Consider the following 18,983-nt stretch of genomic DNA (forward strand, 5'->3'; position numbering starts at 1 on the left):
CTTTTTAGCATACTTCAAATACTTACTGGCCATTGGTATGATTTTAATGTTTTCTACATGCAAAGTATCTTTTTAAAGAATTTTACATAATTTTAATCATCAATTTCCACTGACTTCAGTAGCTACATTTCACTCAGTTGTTTGAGAATATTGGGTTAATGTCCTGGAAACAGAATTCAGTATCACAGCATGAAAGCCATTTTGAAGCCTCAGCCAAAATAAACACAGCATTTCTTCAGAAAAATCAAAAAATATACAAATGGATGAACCCATCAAAGATATATGCACAGTAAATACAAACGATTCAGTGATGTGTAACTTGCCATATATTTTTATCTGGCTGAAGAAGCGTATTAATGCGATTTACGATCCAGCTGAAGAGTCTGCCATAAAGTGCTTTAGACATGGCATCTCGCACGTCAGCTGCTTTGTCCACAGTGTTTGTTCGGATAATAGTCTCCCCCCGTGTTACAACACAGTGGGAGGTTAGGGCCTCTTGCAGTTCTTCTGACCCAATACTTAGTAGTGCAGCAGCTGAAAAACAGTGTAGAATATATATATAAATTATGACTCTTCTGAGGACATCACTGGCATACCCTGTTTCCACAAGTTACAGATTCTTTCAGATACAGTCCAATGGCATTTGTAGAGTTGATCATGTTAAAATGTAGTTACCATTATCTAAGGCTTCTGGGTTTGGAACTTCACTTTTATCTGTTTGGTGCTGTGAAGAAATGGCAGCAAACTCAATGTTTCCAGTATTTAAGATACCAGTCAGAATTCTGTACACTGAGTACACTTCCTGTAAAAATGACAAAAAGCACTCTCAAGGAATCCAATTAAATATGTACATCAAACTTAGTTTATGAAAGAAAAAGGTGAGCATCAGATGGTGATAAAAGTTTGTAGATTGTCCTAAGACCAAGTTCTAATTAAAGGAAAATCCTATTTACACAGAAAAAGGATCCTATAGAAATGTAAATGGACTTGCCTAACTACAAACTGAGACCTCTGACTGGTCCTGGCTTCCATGTGTGTGGTTTTACTTTCATAATTCATTTCTGTTATAAGAGATTCTGCGGCATGCTGTGTATTCATGCAGCCAAGTGGCAGCCTAAGCACAAGCAGCACTGGAGGCTGTTTTCTGTAAGGTCAGTAATGGTTTAGCAACTGGATATCTTACCTCATCAGTGAATCCTATAATTCTAAAGCAATGCTGAATTGCTTCAAATTGTCTTCCATAGGAATCCTTAGTAACAATGTCATGCATTACTCTTCCAGTTTCATTATCAATGTATCTAAACAGAGTGAAAGAAAGCACTAAGTAGGTGATAAGTACAACCAACAGTGACTATAATGTAACTACATCCAGAGAAAAAAAATGAAATGTTTATTATTAAAATAATTTAAATTTAAATTTTGAATTTTTTAAAAAATTAAATATTTAAGACATTTTTGTTTCTGTTGCAGTCACTTTTGCTAATTCTTTGTTAATAATCTGTTCATAGTGTTACTAACATTTTACCTACGTGCTCTCACCCAATGTAGAATCATATAGATCAGTTCCTCTCTAGGTACAAATACCAACTAAAAGCACAACTTAAAAACATATTTGGAGCACAGAGTGACTGTCTTGATCTGAATGTATGACAAAATACATATATAGTAATGAGAATATTTCTTCTTTCTCCTTAAATGTTTGCAGGTTTTAATGTAAATACTGTAATTCATTATTGTCCACCATTTATTTATTTATTATTTCCTTAAGGGATACAGAAGGATTATGACAGACTTGAAGACATCGTGCTGAAAGCAAGAGCTGATCAATAGATAATTAGAATCAGTGGTTAAAACATGTGACTGATAGTTACCTAGGAGGCTTTTTTTCAGGAAGCCTATATTCAGAAAGTTTCTTCTGATGATAAAGGCCAGCATAAATATAATAAAATATATGGAAATTTTTCTCTCCCCTAGAAACAACAAAGCACGTCTGTAAAGCACATGTGTTTATACTTGCAGTATCTTGTACAAGGTAAAAGGAAAAGTCTTTATCACAATCTCATTGAGACATGGAGCAAATGATCAGGGCCAATAATAGTGGAAGACCAAAGATAACTATTTCAGCTGTAAAACAGAAAATCCAGATAACCACATTATTTCTCAAAAGAAAATAGAATAGATCTGGCTTTTGTTCCAAAAGAACCAAACTATTCTTGTCATTAATGTTACTGTACAAAGGATTATTGCTTCAGCAGGACACACTATTGGAAGCACTTAAATAAGAGTTTTTAGAGAATTAAACAGTAAATAACATTACAAAAATGAGAAAGGACAGATGATTAGTGAACGTACACAGCCTGTTTTATAACCCTTGACTTTTCAAGTAGATACTCAGAAATCTTTGCACCCATTACAGCTCCTGTGGGTGTAAACATCATTTCCAGATATTTTCCAAAGCGACTTGAGTTGTCATTGATGGCAGTGCAGGCATTCCCAAATGCTTCAACCAGAGGATTCACCTGAAGAATTTTCTCACGCAAAGCACGGTTATTGGCCTTGACAGAACAAATATAAATCAGAATGACCATTATAAGAATATATTGCCTACTCACAATCCAATTTCTGCTTAAGAAGTATAGTATCCCATTATCTCATTCTTACAGAGTTAGATACTCCATTAACCTTCCCATCTATACAGTAAGGCCATACGCTGAAGGGAAAATCACCTACAGGTAAGGAAAATCATATTTTTCCTTCTCTGCAATTGTTTTATCTCTAAAGCTTCATATAATTTAATTAAGGCAACTAAGCCACCTGAAAAAAAAGAATATTACCTAAGACAACAATCATACTAATACATATATTTGTTAAACTTACACACATGATTTTCACACTATTTTGTAGTAGTAGCATTACTCATTAACATTTAAAAACATAAGAGCTTCCAAGATCAGAGCCAAAGCAAGACCTGTTATTTTTTATTGTACAGATTAACAATGTTATAGATTATTAACACTGCAGATAACTACAGGCACTGATCATTTGGAATTTGTCACTTTGTCCTACACTGAAATAGCTTGGTGCAGGTAATACTCTAATGGCAATGATTCAGTGCTTATAAATACTCTTCCCCTGCCTCAAGTGGATTAATTAACAAGAACAATTTTTAATATTAAACATTTAATAAAGGAGAAGTGCTAGGGAGTGGGGAGCATTCATTGTTTTACATTGTTGCTAGAAATACCTTTCCCAAGAAGGTCAAATGCTGGACGATCAAATGGGCACTTTCTGTCTTTCCAGCGCCACTTTCCCCACTGATGATAATGCACTGAACATACAAACAAAGCAGTAAGTGTACAGTTCAACAACATAACAGAACATAAGCTACATCTGTAGCAAAGTGGCACTATGATTAATGTGAAATCTAAAACAAAATTAATAGTTTTACCTGATCTTTGCTGAACGTCACCATACTTTGGTAGGCAGCATCTGCAGAGGCAAATATGTGAGGGGGATTGGATGAGCGCTTCATACCATGGTAAAGCTTGGAGAACTGGATTAAGAAAAAAACACAACAGTAAAAATACAGAAGTGAACTCTACAGTTAAGATCTGAAAAGGAGAATAGTGAGTATCTTCTGCCTGCTAATCCACACGGTAGGTATTTGTCTGTTCTATTGCAAAATTCTGACTGAAGAGTGGTAATTCTTGGCACTGGCAATTTTGAAATGCTTTTCAGTATTTCTTTTACAGCATGGTGAGAAGACCTGTATCACAATAACAGAATTCCAAACCGTTTAGGCAGGAAAATTTTACCAAAGAAACTGCAAAGAAAAAAGTGAAGCTGGAATCTGGTTCCTCTGCCTGCAGCCCCGAGTTAGATACCCAAGGAGACTAAGATTTATGGCTCCACCACTCTTCATATTCATAGAGAATTAAGTTGTCTCTATTTTTACACCATTGAATTCACTTTTTTTTTTTTTTTTTTTTTTTTTAAGCCACAACTGATGGCACAGGACATGTAAGAACCAGTCAGAGCAATTGTTTAGAAAGCAACAAACTCAGCGTGAGGCAGATCGTATAACTATCTTCTGTTTCCCAGAAGAAAGCCCTAAATGCCAGACAAGAGGAACAGCTGTGGCTGGGGCAATCTTAGCACTTCTGTGGAATTTGTGTCACCAAGCAGAAAGCAATTAAATCAAACTAGACTAAAGTGAAAGTAAAAATAGAAAACAATTTGTAGACACAGTTTTTTGGAAGAATAAAAGACTGAGGTTTAAACTGCACTCCCATCATGTGAGTATTTTAGCCAGTAGCACTAATACAAAATATAAAGCAAGTACTGTACACACCTTCAAGTCTATCTTACCTGTGGAGAGTAAATGCTGAGATTCTGGAAAGGGTTTAAGGCTATCAAAATATCTCCAACATATGTATAAATTTGTAAGTCAGCATAGCGTTTCTGCAGCTGATGAATAATTGTATCCTGAGAAGATTAGAAAAAATTTGATTGTTAAGCATTATTTTCCCAGTCAATAAGATTCTGTAAATATACTAAGAACATCAATTAAGAGGCGTGTAAAACATTACTAGTTATTTCTCAAACACCAATGTCACAAAATAAATAAAATATTTTCAAATTTTTCAGTTAAGCTATAAAACTAAGTTAAATGGCACATCCTACTACCAGATTAGCATGTTCTTTATTAAAACAGTTCGAGAAGTAAACTTTCTGAAGATAATATGGCCATACAGATTGCTTCTGCACTTCATGGTACATTTCCTCTTATTAGACCATGAAACAAGGATAGTAATTTCTAATGATTATTTAATTATTTATTTTTAACGAGAAGTAAGAGACTGTTTTAAACAGGATGCTAAAATAATTTGCTATTATGTCTTTTTTTTACTGGCATGCAAGTTAAGGATTCTCAGGAAAAAAAAAATTACAGATACTCTGCACATAGGTGATATAATGAAATATGCAGCTGATGTTTTATCATGTTTTACTCAGAAGCTGTAGATGTGTTATTCCATTTTTTTCATCAGTTTTACAAAAGTCACTTCAATCTACATCTTCATTACTAAGCTTTCCATTTTAGGAAACTCAGAAAATATTTTAAACCAGTATCACTCACATTTAAACACTTCCACAGAATAGGATTCACACCTATTGCTTTTACTTTACTAAATAGACTATTACTAAAGAAATGGTGACAGCAGATAGATCATGAGACAATTCCTTTTGAATCAAAGCTTCCAAGAAGAAACACTTATCATTATTTTAAAAGAAGCCTAAAGAGCAGAAACAGGGAAAATATAAGGCAGAGAGATTGGAAACTTATGATCAGAAAATACAGTACCTCATCAAGAACTTCCAGATTTACCAGATCATCATCTTGAGAATACTTGTCAGCTCCATCCACATGGTAGGGTCTTCTGGTATGTATTCGTTCATGCCTGGAAGTTTAACAGAGCCAGTGTTATAAAACTTTATTGAATACAGCTATGAGGCAACAGAAAGTCATGGGTGAGTTTTTACCACACAGAAAACTTAGGCATGCTCTCTGAAATTCATACTGTTTATTTGAAGTATTCATTCATAAAAGCAATGTGTCAGCTTGCTGTGAAATGTAATATCTTCTCACTCAATACATACAACCCTGATCTATTTATCAATGTTCATAGATGAAGATCTATTTGTAGACTTACTACTTTACACTCATGCAGAAAAGTATTTTAAAAAAGCTCATTTTCATTCTTGCTCTAAGTTAATAAACCACTACTCTGTTTAATTAAATCTACATCCTCTGTACCCAGCCGGTGGTTTTGTCATCTAAAGAAGTTACAAGTAATAAGTAGAATAAAATCCTCCTGTACCTTGTTGAACAAGGTGCTTCCCCAAATGACCCCAGATCTGGTCCAGAACATTTTTGAACCACAGCTGCCATCAGATTCTAAGTTGTGTGGATGTGCAGTCAGCTTGTCCTCAGAGAATTAAGCCACACAATAAGTAGCAGAGACAAACTGTCACATAACCCCTTTATAATCAGATTATACCAAAGGAATCTTTGAAAATGCTGCGTATATGTTTTTAAATCATCTATGTTGTTGAAACAGGGACAAATCAAGAGGGTGTGATATGTTTTCCATGGAGTGGGTGAAATATGAGTGCTGTAAGCACAAGTAGACTTTTCTTACAACAAACATAATCAAAGCACAGTAGGAGGACACCCACCGAGATACAGTCTGCATCCTGCTGAGTAACATTTAGCATTGATCCTCAATGACAGTCCTGACACTGTTTCTGCATTAGTTGCCACATAGAAAGTAGGAATCACATGATCATACATCCAGAAACAGTGCTAAATATCAGATCAAAGAATAGCAGAATGATACTGTGATGTGGCAGAAAATATTCTTTATTTGTAATGTTGAAGATTAAGATGAAGATGTAGCAGGTCTTTTTTTCTCTAATCATACTTACACATATACTCATAGAATTGTTTTAAAAAATAAGCGTTTGTCCTTTTATGTGTACTTCTACATTTGAACTTAGATTTCATTCAGTAAATAGACAGTTTTCATACCCAAGAGCTATTATACCATCATATATAAAAGAGTTATTGCTTAGAAAGTGTCTAAGAAATAGGAAAGTGAAAACTGTTATGTATGTACTGATAATTGTGAACTATACTTAATTATTATACTTCATTATTTATGTCCACTTCTATTCATGTTTCTTTATTTTCTTTCTGTTACTCCATGAGTTCTGGATAACTACTCTATAATAGTTCATTTGAATTTTAGTTAAATAAAATGAGGCATACTATTTTGTCAGCTAAAAAATAAAATACAACTGTTGCTAACAGCCCCACTTATATTTTACATCTGACATTTCAGAATAGAAATGGTTTCTCCTTGATGCACGCATAAAGAAATGAATGAAGGAGAACACAAAGGATCTATTTAAAAAAAAAACATAAAAATTATAGTGGTTATTATTTCCAGTGGGCAGTGGAGGTAATGTGAATCTGTTCCAAGTTCCATTCAGTTAATTCTTCCATTTTCAGATTTTTGTTAGGTGCTTAATAATATTCAAGAAAATTACACTTTACTGACAAGCTAGAACCTCAAGGCAGTAGGACTGTAATTAAGTGACCTAAGAAATTCGTTTTTCTAATTGTTGTTTCCATTTTAAAAAAGAATTCAGCCTCTTTGCAACTGAGAAAAATTCTGATGTAAATAATGCTAACTATTTAGAAATGGCAGCAATTGTAAGTCCAAAAATGAATGAAATATTTTAACAATTGCTTGTGTTCATAACCACAATATTAAATTACAACAAGCTGCAAGTATGGATTTCTCTAATAGAGGTGTAGGGATGTAGGGAGGAGGGGTGCATTTAAACCTAAGCATCTCTAATTGCACAATGGCTTTGCAAACTAATCTGTTATCTGATTGTGTATTAAATTCCTGCTGTTTGTTCTACTTAAGTGATAAAGAAATCAATTCTGTTATTGGAAAGGTTTTTTGTTGTTGTTGTTTTGTTGTTTTTTTTACTTTAACTCCATGTAAATAAATAAATAAGGAAATTAGCCTAGTCAAATATGTAAAACAGATACTTTTGTGCACACACTTCTTTATGCTTAACTCATTTTCCTAAGAACACAATTAGGAAGAGGATTTTAAGAGTATAGCATCACATTATCTTCAAATCTCCTTCTGGCCTCATCAGTTTTCTACTGACCCTAAGACCCGCTGATATACTGACAGAGTGGGAAGGAAGAAAACAGACAGTAAACATTTATTATTTCCACAATTGAACATCAGAAGTATACCCTGCTGTAGAAGTATTTTCAAAATAATTATTTCTTAGAAAGCAGAAAGAAACACTTGTAAGTAGGGAAATGATTATAGCTTTGGGGTATTTTTTTCAACAGTACAAACGATCAGCCTTCTTTCAATTACTCTAAGAATCACAGAATAGCTTAGGTCAGAAGGGACCTTAAAATCATCAAGTTCCAATCCCTTTGCCATGGGCAAATTCTAAGTAAAAAGAGAACTGATGGTGTTATGTTCCAGGAATGTTCTGAGTCATATCTTGTAGGATGTACTCTCTTCATCGCAAAAGTGCTGTAAAGGGCTATTCACTCAAGGCACTTGTAAAATATAGGGATTTATTCTAGAATTCTAGTGACAAGCACTTGAAAAAGTGTGTGATGTTCTGTCCTGAGAAAGAAATTAGAGTAGATCATGGATTTTAGTGTTTCTTGGCAAACCTCACAGTTCCAAGCTCTTCCTTCCCACCCCTAACATTCTTTTCTAACAGTGCTTTTATTTTGCATTTAAGACAGTTATGGTTTCATCTGAATTGTTCCATTTCACAAACTGTTGGGATTTTGCTTTTTTAGATTTTCATATGATTGCTATACTGCATGGAGCAAGCTGTTACTTTAAGATTGTTCATAAATCGGTAGTTTCTTAATGGTCATAAATTCAAAGAAAAAATACAGACTATTTCCATTCATTTCATTTCCTTTTGCAGATGTCAGCATTTTTTCAAACATTCAGTTAAACATTAAAATTTCTCCAGTTTTCTACTACTTCCACTCCTAAGTCACTAAAATATTTAATATTTAAAATTTGGAATTTATATTTCATCCAGAATTAATATTTGAAATAGAATGCTTACCTTTTAGGAATGTCTTTCTATAGGATTCAAGATTTTATCATCTTGAACATACGCAGTGTTTCCTTTCTAAATAGTTTCATTGCAAGCTCTATGATATTTTTAAGTGTTACTTACAGAACCTTATATACTCCGTTGTTTAACAGGCCTCTGAAATGCTAAAATTTATTTTTCCACATTTTTAAATACTGAACCAGCTGCCAGCTTCACTAGGTTTGGATTAAATCCTGACAAGCTGAAAAAAGATAAGGGATAATATTTTACTGCATTTAGAACTAAACTCCAGAAAACAAGTCCATTTTTTACAGTGAATTTTGCCAATGTAGTTAGCACAAGGAGCCATTTGACATTTAGGAATACTAGGAAACAAACTAACTCCTTCTGGCTACCTCCTTCAGCAGGTTGGCAACCAGCCCAGCTTCTAGAATCGCTTGCGCTATGAATCAAAAAGGCAACTGATCTTAACAAATGAGTTCAAAAGTCTGAAAGACATCTGGAAAGTGAGTAGTTCTCTCTTACAGTCTCCCTCAATGGATTATCTAACTCATCAAAACAATGTTTAACAAAAATACAATTTACACAGCGCAAATGTTTACTGCTGACTGAGAATTAACAAAATCTATAATCTTATGGATATTTGCTTAGAGTCTTCCCATGATGGGGCAAAAGGTATTTCAGAAAAAAACAATTAGAGCTTCAAGTGTTGTGCATGTTTCTCTTTGTTAGTAGGTTTACGGTGACCAAATCTACAGTAGCCTGTTTTCATAGAACCAGGACATATCTGCATCTCACTGATACAAATAGTTCAGGGAAAAATATAGCTGGTGGAAAAGTTTCAAAAATCTTTTTTGTTAAAATAGGAGGAGCAAATGTCAATGCCATTTTTTATTTAAAAAAGCCATACCTTACACTAGCATACTTTTTTTAATCATTAATTTCCCATCTAAAGAAAAGAGAGTGTGAAATTCTCTAGAAAGTTACCTAATGGCAAAGGGATACGGCAAAACATTTTATCAGAAATAAAAATCTGATGATGGCAACAAACATGTACATTTAGCAGGCTATTCTGTGCTCAGCAAAGAGACCCTCTGCTTCTACTGTATGAAGATCTGTACTGAATTTAAGCTTTATTATTCTTTCTCAATGAAGTTTATAAATTAAGTATGAAAGAAACTAAATTAAGGAGAAGTTTCAGGCTGTGACTCCAGAATTCATGCCAGACAATTCTGCTGAATGGTGACTACCTCTCTCATCCCTTATTTCTAGTCACATGAGATAATCCCTCCTCTACTTTAACTAAATTAGCTGAGGAACCTCTCTCTGCAGTCACTAACACAGTAGAAAATCATCTGTGTGTTTCTGCTGGCTTAGTTTTTTGTTCTACTTTAGAAGCTCTGATCTGGTTTTGACAACCATTTGAGCTGAAATGAAGAGAGCACCAGGAGGTTTTTCCTGGAGCTGCAGTAAAATGGAAGAAGTAAGCCAGTTATTTCCTTTTTAATAGCAGTAAACTGCTAGAACAGCTCCCCACATCTCTCCATTTTACCCTTAGAACACTAATGGGAAATGTGAGCTGTGATCTAAAACTCTATGCAAAAGAATTTTTGCCAATACCTCTTTCTGAGTGCTGTAGTTTTCCTTGCTGTCTTGCACCAGCTTCAGCACTTCTACAAACCTTCAGTGAGCCAAACAGACTCTCCAAACCAGAAGAAAATCAGTCCTGATTTTCTTTGATTTTGCCAGATTGGCTTTCTCTGCTCATTTTGTGAACTCAGTCATTGAACTTGACAATGACCTGAGCCTATTTGTGGACTCATGCTTCAAGTTAAAATCACTAATGCATTTCAGAACACACATTTGGCTGCAGTATCATATACCTATGGTAAGTTAATTCACAATGCTGGTAAAAGTTTCCTTCAAGCAGATGTAATTGCCTCTTTAACAAACTACTAACCTTATAGGATATTCCAGGCCAAAAGTCTGTGCTACGAGAGATTCAAATAAGATTAACACAGAGATGTGATGCATTCAATATATCCTAAAGCTTCCTGGTAAGTATAATCACTCAGAGCTCACAATAAAACATCATGAATTGGGAAATAAACCTGACCAGACTTGTCTGGAAGCTGGAAAGTAGCTTAGAGATACCTTTGTACCCCCTTTTACTGCATTAACTAGATCTTGTGTTTAGATGCCAACTAGGATCTGAATGCACATATTTTTTTTTTAAACAGTTAATAAAATTCTTACAATTTGCTTACAATTCTTACAAGTGCTTTTTTTTAGAGGTTATTTGTCTCTAGTAGTGTGTTGTGAAAAAATTCAAATGAATTATTATGCTTCTATTAATACAATTAAGAATTAATGTTTCAAAGCTAGTAAGCCAACTGGATGCTCAGATTAGATCCAGTTACACACCTACTGCCACCACACCTTTGCATATAGCGTGGCAATGCCACAAAATTAATTGCCACTTAAACAGCCTGAACATGAACATCACTTGGCAAGAGAAAATTGATTATATTCCCTACCTGATCAAACCTTTTCTCACAGATAACAGCATGGTTATAAAAGGTGGATCACACCAATTTAACTGAAAGATTTGGTCCCTTTTGTACCTGCCATGAGCTACCTCCCCTTCCCAAGCTTAACCAGCTCCCTGTACTTGCAGATCAATAACACAAGTGACATTTTCTGAGAGCTTACTACACCAAAATAGGGAAACTTGCCAAAGATTCATGTGAATGCCAGAGCCCAGATTAGGCAAGGAGTGGCACTACCCAGCCAAAAGTGAAGCTGAAGAAATAAGTCAAAGACAAAATATGAGGAGAACCACTCCTGTCAGTGGTAAGGAGCTGTTAAATCAGCTCAGCACATCTGGTCTAACCACATCATAAGCTTCATTTTCATTCTCCTGATTTTATCTAGTACTCATTGGCACTTTTTCCCTCAATATCCCTTCCCCCATCTCCTTCACAGATTGTGGAAAAATAACATGAATTATAGTCAACCATACTCCTTCATGATCTTTAAATCAGTAATACTGAACTTCTAGCCTTCAGTCTTGCTCTCTGCACAATGATCTTAAGTATGTCCCAAAATAGACAGAACTGGGATGGTTCAACTGGAAAGAGAATCCTATAAATAAAATTTTAAAAGCACCACAAGTGCTGAGTCAGTAAAGCATCAAAAGATACAGAGTGCTCTGATGTTAGAAGACTTTCATGTGAGACGAAACCCAGACACCTCCTGATCAGCTGTCATCACTGCTGACCCCCTGACTTTCCTCACAGTAGAAGTGCTGTTAACATCAGCGTCCTGATGACTTTCTAGTTTCTGGAAATTTTCAGTGTGCACTCTGTGAGATCTATGGCTGTATAAATGGAAGAAAATATTCTTTAACTCATTTTTTAAGTAACTGATCTGTAGCGTTGCTATGTTTCTGAAAATGCCTCTACTTTTCTTTACCTCTTAGCACAGAGAAATTAATATATGTTTTACTCAACCTGTCACATGTACACCAACAAACAGAAAAAGAACATGCACATATACCCAGTGGTATAATAGAAATGTTTTACTCAGCCTGGGTTTTAAATGGCCTTTTTACTTTGAAGTGGTGATTATACACTCAGATCACTTCTACAGATCACCAGAAATTATTGCCAGTAAACTTTTTCAAAGCAGCACCTGGTCATGTGTTATTCTGCATGTCAGATTCTGAATTGAGAATTATTTTATAAAGGCATTACAGAACTTTTAAGGCTTTTCACTGCTTCTATTTTTCCTAGAGGATACATCTTTCTATTACAGAGATTATGAGATGACTGTGCTTATGCCTCTGGGGAATATTATAATTAGATGGTGGTTGATTCTCTTGTAATAATCTTTTGTTTATAGTCCAACATTAACTGGCTGGTAGCAAGTACCTACTTAACATTTAGAACTTTCTTACTTGTGGGAGTATAAAACTGCTATTTTTAGATCTGCAATTGAGTGTAGGGCTTCACAACAGGAAAATTCAGCTACAATGGAGGTAGCATTACAGAAGTTTAACACTTGTTATCATAAGAAACAGATTTCAGATGCTTCTGGTCTTCAAAATGTTAATTATTTAAAATTTATTCTTTATTTACTAACTAGCCCCTTGCAATACAGAAAAAGTGTTGATTTTTACCTTTGGAAATGTTTTGGGATTCTGCAAAACAGCTAATGCCCCACTTGTTGGAATGCAGACATGGTCTTTTGCATGGACATGCTTTTCCAGTCTTGCTAAATTTTGCCCTAGTTTTATCAAGTCACAAATAGTGGGAAAAATCAGTTCTTCATCATTCAGAGCAATATGTTGTATATTTCAATGCTGGAGCTAACTAAATTTTTGTTCCTGCTGAGCCTACTCTCTGTCTTATTCAAAGTTGGCCAGTGCTTCAAAGATAAAGATAAAGTAAGGAACTAGCAATAGAGCTGTAGTAGAAAGTAACAGTGATAAAAAAATTAAAAAAAAAAATAAATCAGAAAGACATTTTATTTTTTCTTATTAGGGAAAACTAAGAGAGCTGGGATTTTTCAGCCTAAGGAAGGCTAACTGCAAACTTAATTAGTAAACACAAATACTTCAAGGGAGGGTGCAAAGAAGATGGAGCCAGACAGCGGTGCCCAGGGGAAGGGCAAGGGGCAATGAAAACCTGAAACACAAGATGGTTCGGATGAAGATCAGGAAGCACTTCTACTATTAGGATGAACAAGCACTGGCACAGGCTTCCCAGAGAAATTGTGCAGTCCCCACTCTTGGGGACCTTCAAAAACAGTCTGGACGCAAAATACTGGGTGCCCTCCTGGTCTGTGCATCTCTGCTTGAGCACGAGTTGAACCCAGAGGTTCCTTCCAAACTTAACCATTCAGTGAGTCTATGATTCTTTAATAATAGTTCTACAATATACTGGCTTCAAAGCGAAGATGTAAGATTTCTCTAGCAACCTGATCTTGCATCTGCCTCTTAGTATTTACTGGCAGAGGCAGACAGAGTCTAATTCAGAGACACAATGAAAAGTAAAACAAAAGACCAGGAAAGAACAAGGTGGGGACAAAGTATGCTGAGACGCTTTCTTAGTGATGAGAAATTGGTTGTCTGTGTGCTACATGACTAGTTTATGGACAGAGTTGAGGAAATAAATGCTGGCTTGGTCTTGGCTCTTTGTCATCCCACATTGTGCAGCCAGATACCAGAGTAATTTGTTGAAATATACCTCTGAGTTCCTTATAGTACAAGGATCAGTTACACACTATCTTTTATTTGGTCAAGAGCTGGGAAAACTCCAGTACCTTCTGTGCCATCCAAGTCACAGCTGTAAGTAACCTGATCTGTGAGGTGTTACATGGGGAAGGCTTGCTCAGGGAGAAAGACATGGCAAGAACTTATAATGAATGCTGGCATAGCACCCTTACATAGTCTCTGCTACACTTTTTTGAGAGGGAGGAGGAACAGAAGTCAGCTTCACCTTGAAAGTGTAGTTATAGCTATTCTATTATTTTAACTTGCACATTTTTGTTTGTGCTTTTAGCATTTAAGCTACAGAGTCTAATCACATGTAAGTATATACATGTTTATGACTTGTGAATCACAACATTTAATATTCTCCATCAACATTAGTACGTGTTTGTTCATAATAATGGGCCAGAGCTTATCTCATGGTAGACAAATTTTGTATTGCAGAATGATTGCTGAGTTTGGGAAGGTGTGCTCATTTGCATTTAATTCTTTTTTGAAACAGTGAAATCCTGCCACCCTCTGGACAACAACTAAACTAAGACCTACAATATCAGCCTCAAAAGTAAAAACAAATAAACAAAAATTGACCACAAACAAAAAATGTTATATTCATTGTTTCTTAACATAGTTAATAGCAAGGCTGAATGAAAAATAGCAGTTATTATATTCCTACAAACAAAACAATAATTTAAGTAGTAAATAACCTACTTATCATTAGCATCAAATCAAAAGGAAATACACCTTTTCTAACAGCAACTTCAGTGTTCGTTGTTGTATTTCTAAAGAATCTGTACCAAAATACAACAAGCTTCTTCATGCCAATAGATGCTTCCATAGACTTGAATATCCTGGAATTTCTAGCATCTCTGAGATTAAGCCAGGAGCAAATACAGATAAGAGTTCTGGAGGAGAAGGAAGGTTAAAAGTGTTTGTATTTTCAGTTTAGTATTTTGCTTTAAAATCTATCAGTATGAAAGCATATTTCCTGCATTCACATAGCATGCCTCACCTATCGCTAATGATGCTGCCAGTCAATGCATTAATATGATTATTTGAAACAGTAAATGTCTGTTTGGGAAGACATATGCTTCATATGCATTGTACAGTACCTTGTTTTTGCTACAGAGCCTAGTTGCTGCTGTTCTTGGATAAGCTTAGCCAGCTGTTTTTGCAGAGACATATCTTTACCATGTACTTGTTTAATAAACGGGTGCTCCAAAAGGTGGGTGACTGTAGGACGTTTCTCAAAGTCCTTGATAAGACACCTGTGACAGAGAAATAGTAGTGTCACGCAATTATGTTATGCCATTACAGCATGATTTGAGTTGGCTTTCTGCACGGTTGTTCTCACACAGTTTGTTTGTTCCACAAATTGGAATTCCTTGGTATGCAAAGAAAATGTTCTACAATATAATAAAACTGACATTAATACTTAACTAAGTAAATTCATCCCACAACTATATTAGTTATGAAGGTTATGAATCTTAGATCATTTCAGTCTTTTTTCGGAAAACTGTAACTAGCTTAGTATGAAAAATTGACATTGTATCTTGTAATTGCAATACAGTTAATAGACGCCAAACATAAGGTAAGATGAATAGACAACATTTCATTCACTTTTATTTTCTACCTACTCTCCAGTGAGAGTTTTGACCAAGAACTTCAGGAGGCAGCCTAATAAAATCTAAAGCGAAAATTGCAATACATCAATAGTTCAAACAATTCATTATAAGCCTTATTCTGTGCTTAAAATAAATATTTCAGATAGAGCTCCCATACCGTGATGCTATGTTTTTAGCATAAGGATCATAGAAAATTCAGCAAACCCTCATAATTCAGAATGGAACAGAAATGAGTGTCAGATTTAAGTGCTAGTCAGGGTAGAGAGTTCAGTCTGTGATAGAAACAGGTGATCAAGTAATTAGTGGAGAGCTGTATCCTATTAGATTAGCATAAAGCGTAATATTAATTTATATAATCAAGACTTAAAACTGGGGTCATAATTAAACTAGAATTGCTTTTAAGTACCTTTCAATTCTTCTTTATATTAAAGTTACATTCTGTTCATCTCAGTTACATAAAAAACATTTACAGCAATTGAGAATGTGAAAAAGAAAACCTGCAATTCGATATGCACATGTGACATAACAGCTATCAGCTATTCAGTCAATCATAGTCCAAGATGAGTTTAATTGATGAGATGCATTTGTATTATATACTTCACAAGTACATTTCATATTTGCTGCTGTTAAGTGTCACATCTGAAGTACTTCCTTATTAGGGCCAAATGTAACAAATAAACATTATCTTTTCACCCCAAAATTCAATTTAATGCTTTTTAGGACAACTGATCTTCTACAAGTATCAATGCAATTATTTAAAAAAAAAATCAATAACATCTAATATATGCACATTAATTTTAAATATTATCAAATACATTAGAAAATAAATAAAATTAAGCCTCACCTCAAGTACTTTACTGAAGGGCAAGTCAGGTCTTAAATGTCTTTGGACACAACTTTAATATTTTAGTTTCCTGAAAAACATTTTCCTCAGTCTCTTCTTGCTACATCAAGTCCAGAAAAGACAGTCTCTAAAAACTGCTGCGAGTTTAACTGTTTTGCTGTCAGACAGAACTAAAGCCTCCTCATAGAAAGACTACTAACAGAACCTGCTTTATCTCCATCCTTCAGAGTACAAGGCTATAAATACAACTCCTGTCCTCCCATGAAGAAAGATCCATCACTGGCCTTTAACCGGTTCAGACATCCCCACCACACACTCTTTTCCTGCTGTTATCCATGGGTTTTGAAAGTCAGTACACCCACACAGACAATACAGTCCATGCCAATCCTGGCTATATTTATGTGCCTCCTCTGAAAAATGAAAAAAAAAAAAAAAAAGCATCTGAAAGGGAAGATACCATTAATCAGATAGGCAAAAGAAAAGAAAACACAAAACTACACAGAAATCAGGACTTAATGGCAAGTATTTGACATGCATATGTCAGCCTTAAAAGCTCTCAGGCTCTTGATTTTTACAAACAGTATCTAGAAATTCACATCACATATGTTATATTGCTAATATATAAATACTCCCATTTCATTTGAATGCATCTGAAATATTTTAGTAATAAAATTGAATTCAAGGGAAGACATGGCAGTAGTTAATTTTTAGAGAGTAACAATATTTGAGATTAAATGAAATCTCCTTATGAAATGACACAGTTCCACATAGAACACCTTGCATTCACCAGAAATGCTAATATAAAAATCTAGCCTGTGTTATGCAGTCATTACAATAACTTCTGCTCTGAGCTCTGGTCTGATGAGCCTCCAAAAATACCCTATGGAAGAGATCCAGAAGTTGCAAGAGAGAATTTATTCTGTATAGAAGGACCCTAAATGAAACATCCAAATATCCAAGATAATGCATTCATAGAGTTTATTCAAGAGGAAGGGAAACAAGTTGTTAGCTTCTGGGTTTTCAGGCACATAATGCAGTTCTCTGAGTCTGGCACACAATTTAATGAGTACAGCTAAGTTCTATCAATGAGAACATACTGATGACTACACGAGGAATTGATTACCTTTGCTTCTGTTGTATATCCTTGCCATGCCCCTGTTGACTGCATGCACGCAGTCTTCTGCAACCATATTTTATACACTGTTTCACCTATAAGCAGCTTTTATTTTTTGGTAGCACGATATTTTTGCAATCTGTGGCCATTTAGGAATTCACTTGAAACACAAGTGAATTCCTAAATAATTATGACTAAGCCAGTAACACAAAAGACACATCCGTGTGATTCTGTGATCAAAGTTTCTACTCCAAGCTCAGAGTATACTTGCTATTGTGCTGAGTTTGTGCCTTTATCAGAAAAAGTAGTCCCTCTCTGATGATCACTGAGATGCCACAACAAAGCAAACAGGTAGTAACTAACATCTAACTGTACTTGGGCCACCACAGAATCACAGAATGACCCGGGTTGGAAGGGACCTCAAGGATCATGTAGTTCCAACCCCCCTGCCTAGCAGGGCAACCAAACATACACCTTTACTAGATCAGTTTGCCCAGAGCCCTGTCCAACCTGGTCTTGAACACCTCCAAGGACGGGGCATCCACAACCTCCCTGGGCAGCCTGTTCCAGGACCTAACCACTCTCCTAGTAAAGAACTTCCCCCTAACATCCAACCTAAATCTTCCTTCTTTTAACTTAAAACCATTTCCCCTAGTCCTGCTATTATCAGCCTTTTCGAAGAGTTTACTCCCCTCCTGGGAGTAAGTTCCCTTCAGGTATTGAAAGGCTGCAATGAGGTCACCCCGCAACCTTCTCTTCTCCAGGCTGAACAAATCCAACTCCCTCAGCCTGTCCTCATAGGGGAGGTGCTCCAGCCCCCTGATCATCTTCGTGGCCCTCCTCTGGACCCTTTCCAAAATCTCCATGTCTTTTTTGTACTGAGGGCTCCACACCTGGACACAGTACTCCAGATGGGGCCTCACAAGAGCAGAGTAGAGAGGGACAATCACCTCCCTATCCCTGCTGACCACCCCTCTCCTGATGGAGCCCAGGATCCCATTTGCTTTCCGGGCTGCCAGAGCGCACTGCTGGCTCATGTTAAGTTTCTCATCTATCAGGACCCCTAGGTCTTTCTCTGCCGAGCTGCTCTCAAGGAGAACTCCTCCCAGCCTGTACAGGTGCCTGGGGTTCTTCCGGCCCAAGTGCAAAACCTTGCACTTTGCCGTGTTGAACCTCATTAGGTTCACCTGAGCCCACCACCTATGAGCTGGTGAAAAAGAGAACATCGGGCTCACCTGAAGTATTCCATAATTGATCATCTACACTGGAAGCAATTTACTACAGAAAATACTAATGCAGAATAGCATATTCATTGTTATAACGTTAAAACCTAAAGAATGTGACTTATTAGAGCACTTTCTACATGCCTACACCCTGAAACAGAACTATGTGAAAAAATTAATCACATGGGTACATGGGTGCTTGCATTCACAGTTGTCATAACTA

At 35.8% G+C, this 18,983-nt stretch overlaps 1 protein-coding gene across 13 annotated transcripts in view; it reads right to left on the bottom strand.

Annotated features, from left to right (window-relative positions):
• Positions 1-18,983, bottom strand: part of MYO3B (myosin IIIB) — a 173,196-nt gene that overhangs the window by 85,588 nt on the left and 68,625 nt on the right. For 11 of the 13 annotated variants that reach the window (XR_014947949.1, XM_085552467.1, XM_085552466.1 and 8 more), the window contains 10 exons: positions 15,067-15,222; positions 5,363-5,459; positions 4,369-4,485; positions 3,449-3,553; positions 3,245-3,328; positions 2,353-2,555; positions 1,872-1,970; positions 1,184-1,298; positions 676-802; positions 324-534 (listed from right to left, as the gene is read on the bottom strand). Coding sequence is in view for 12 of the 13 variants with exons in the window: in XM_085552467.1 (XP_085408593.1) it covers positions 324-534; positions 676-802; positions 1,184-1,298; positions 1,872-1,970; positions 2,353-2,555; positions 3,245-3,328; positions 3,449-3,553; positions 4,369-4,485; positions 5,363-5,459; positions 15,067-15,222 (1,314 nt within the window). In the remaining variant the exon portion in view is untranslated. Of the gene's footprint in view, positions 1-323; positions 535-675; positions 803-1,183; positions 1,299-1,871; positions 1,971-2,352; positions 2,556-3,244; positions 3,329-3,448; positions 3,554-4,368; positions 4,486-5,362; positions 5,460-15,066; positions 15,223-16,423; positions 16,834-18,983 lie in introns of those variants that run through there. The other 2 variants (XM_085552470.1, XM_085552469.1) reach the window with 2 other exon arrangements.

Source organism: Coturnix japonica, chromosome 7, assembly GCF_054131305.1.
Source record: "Coturnix japonica strain WE chromosome 7, WE-NBRP24, whole genome shotgun sequence".
Taxonomy (NCBI): Eukaryota; Metazoa; Chordata; class Aves; order Galliformes; family Phasianidae; genus Coturnix; species Coturnix japonica.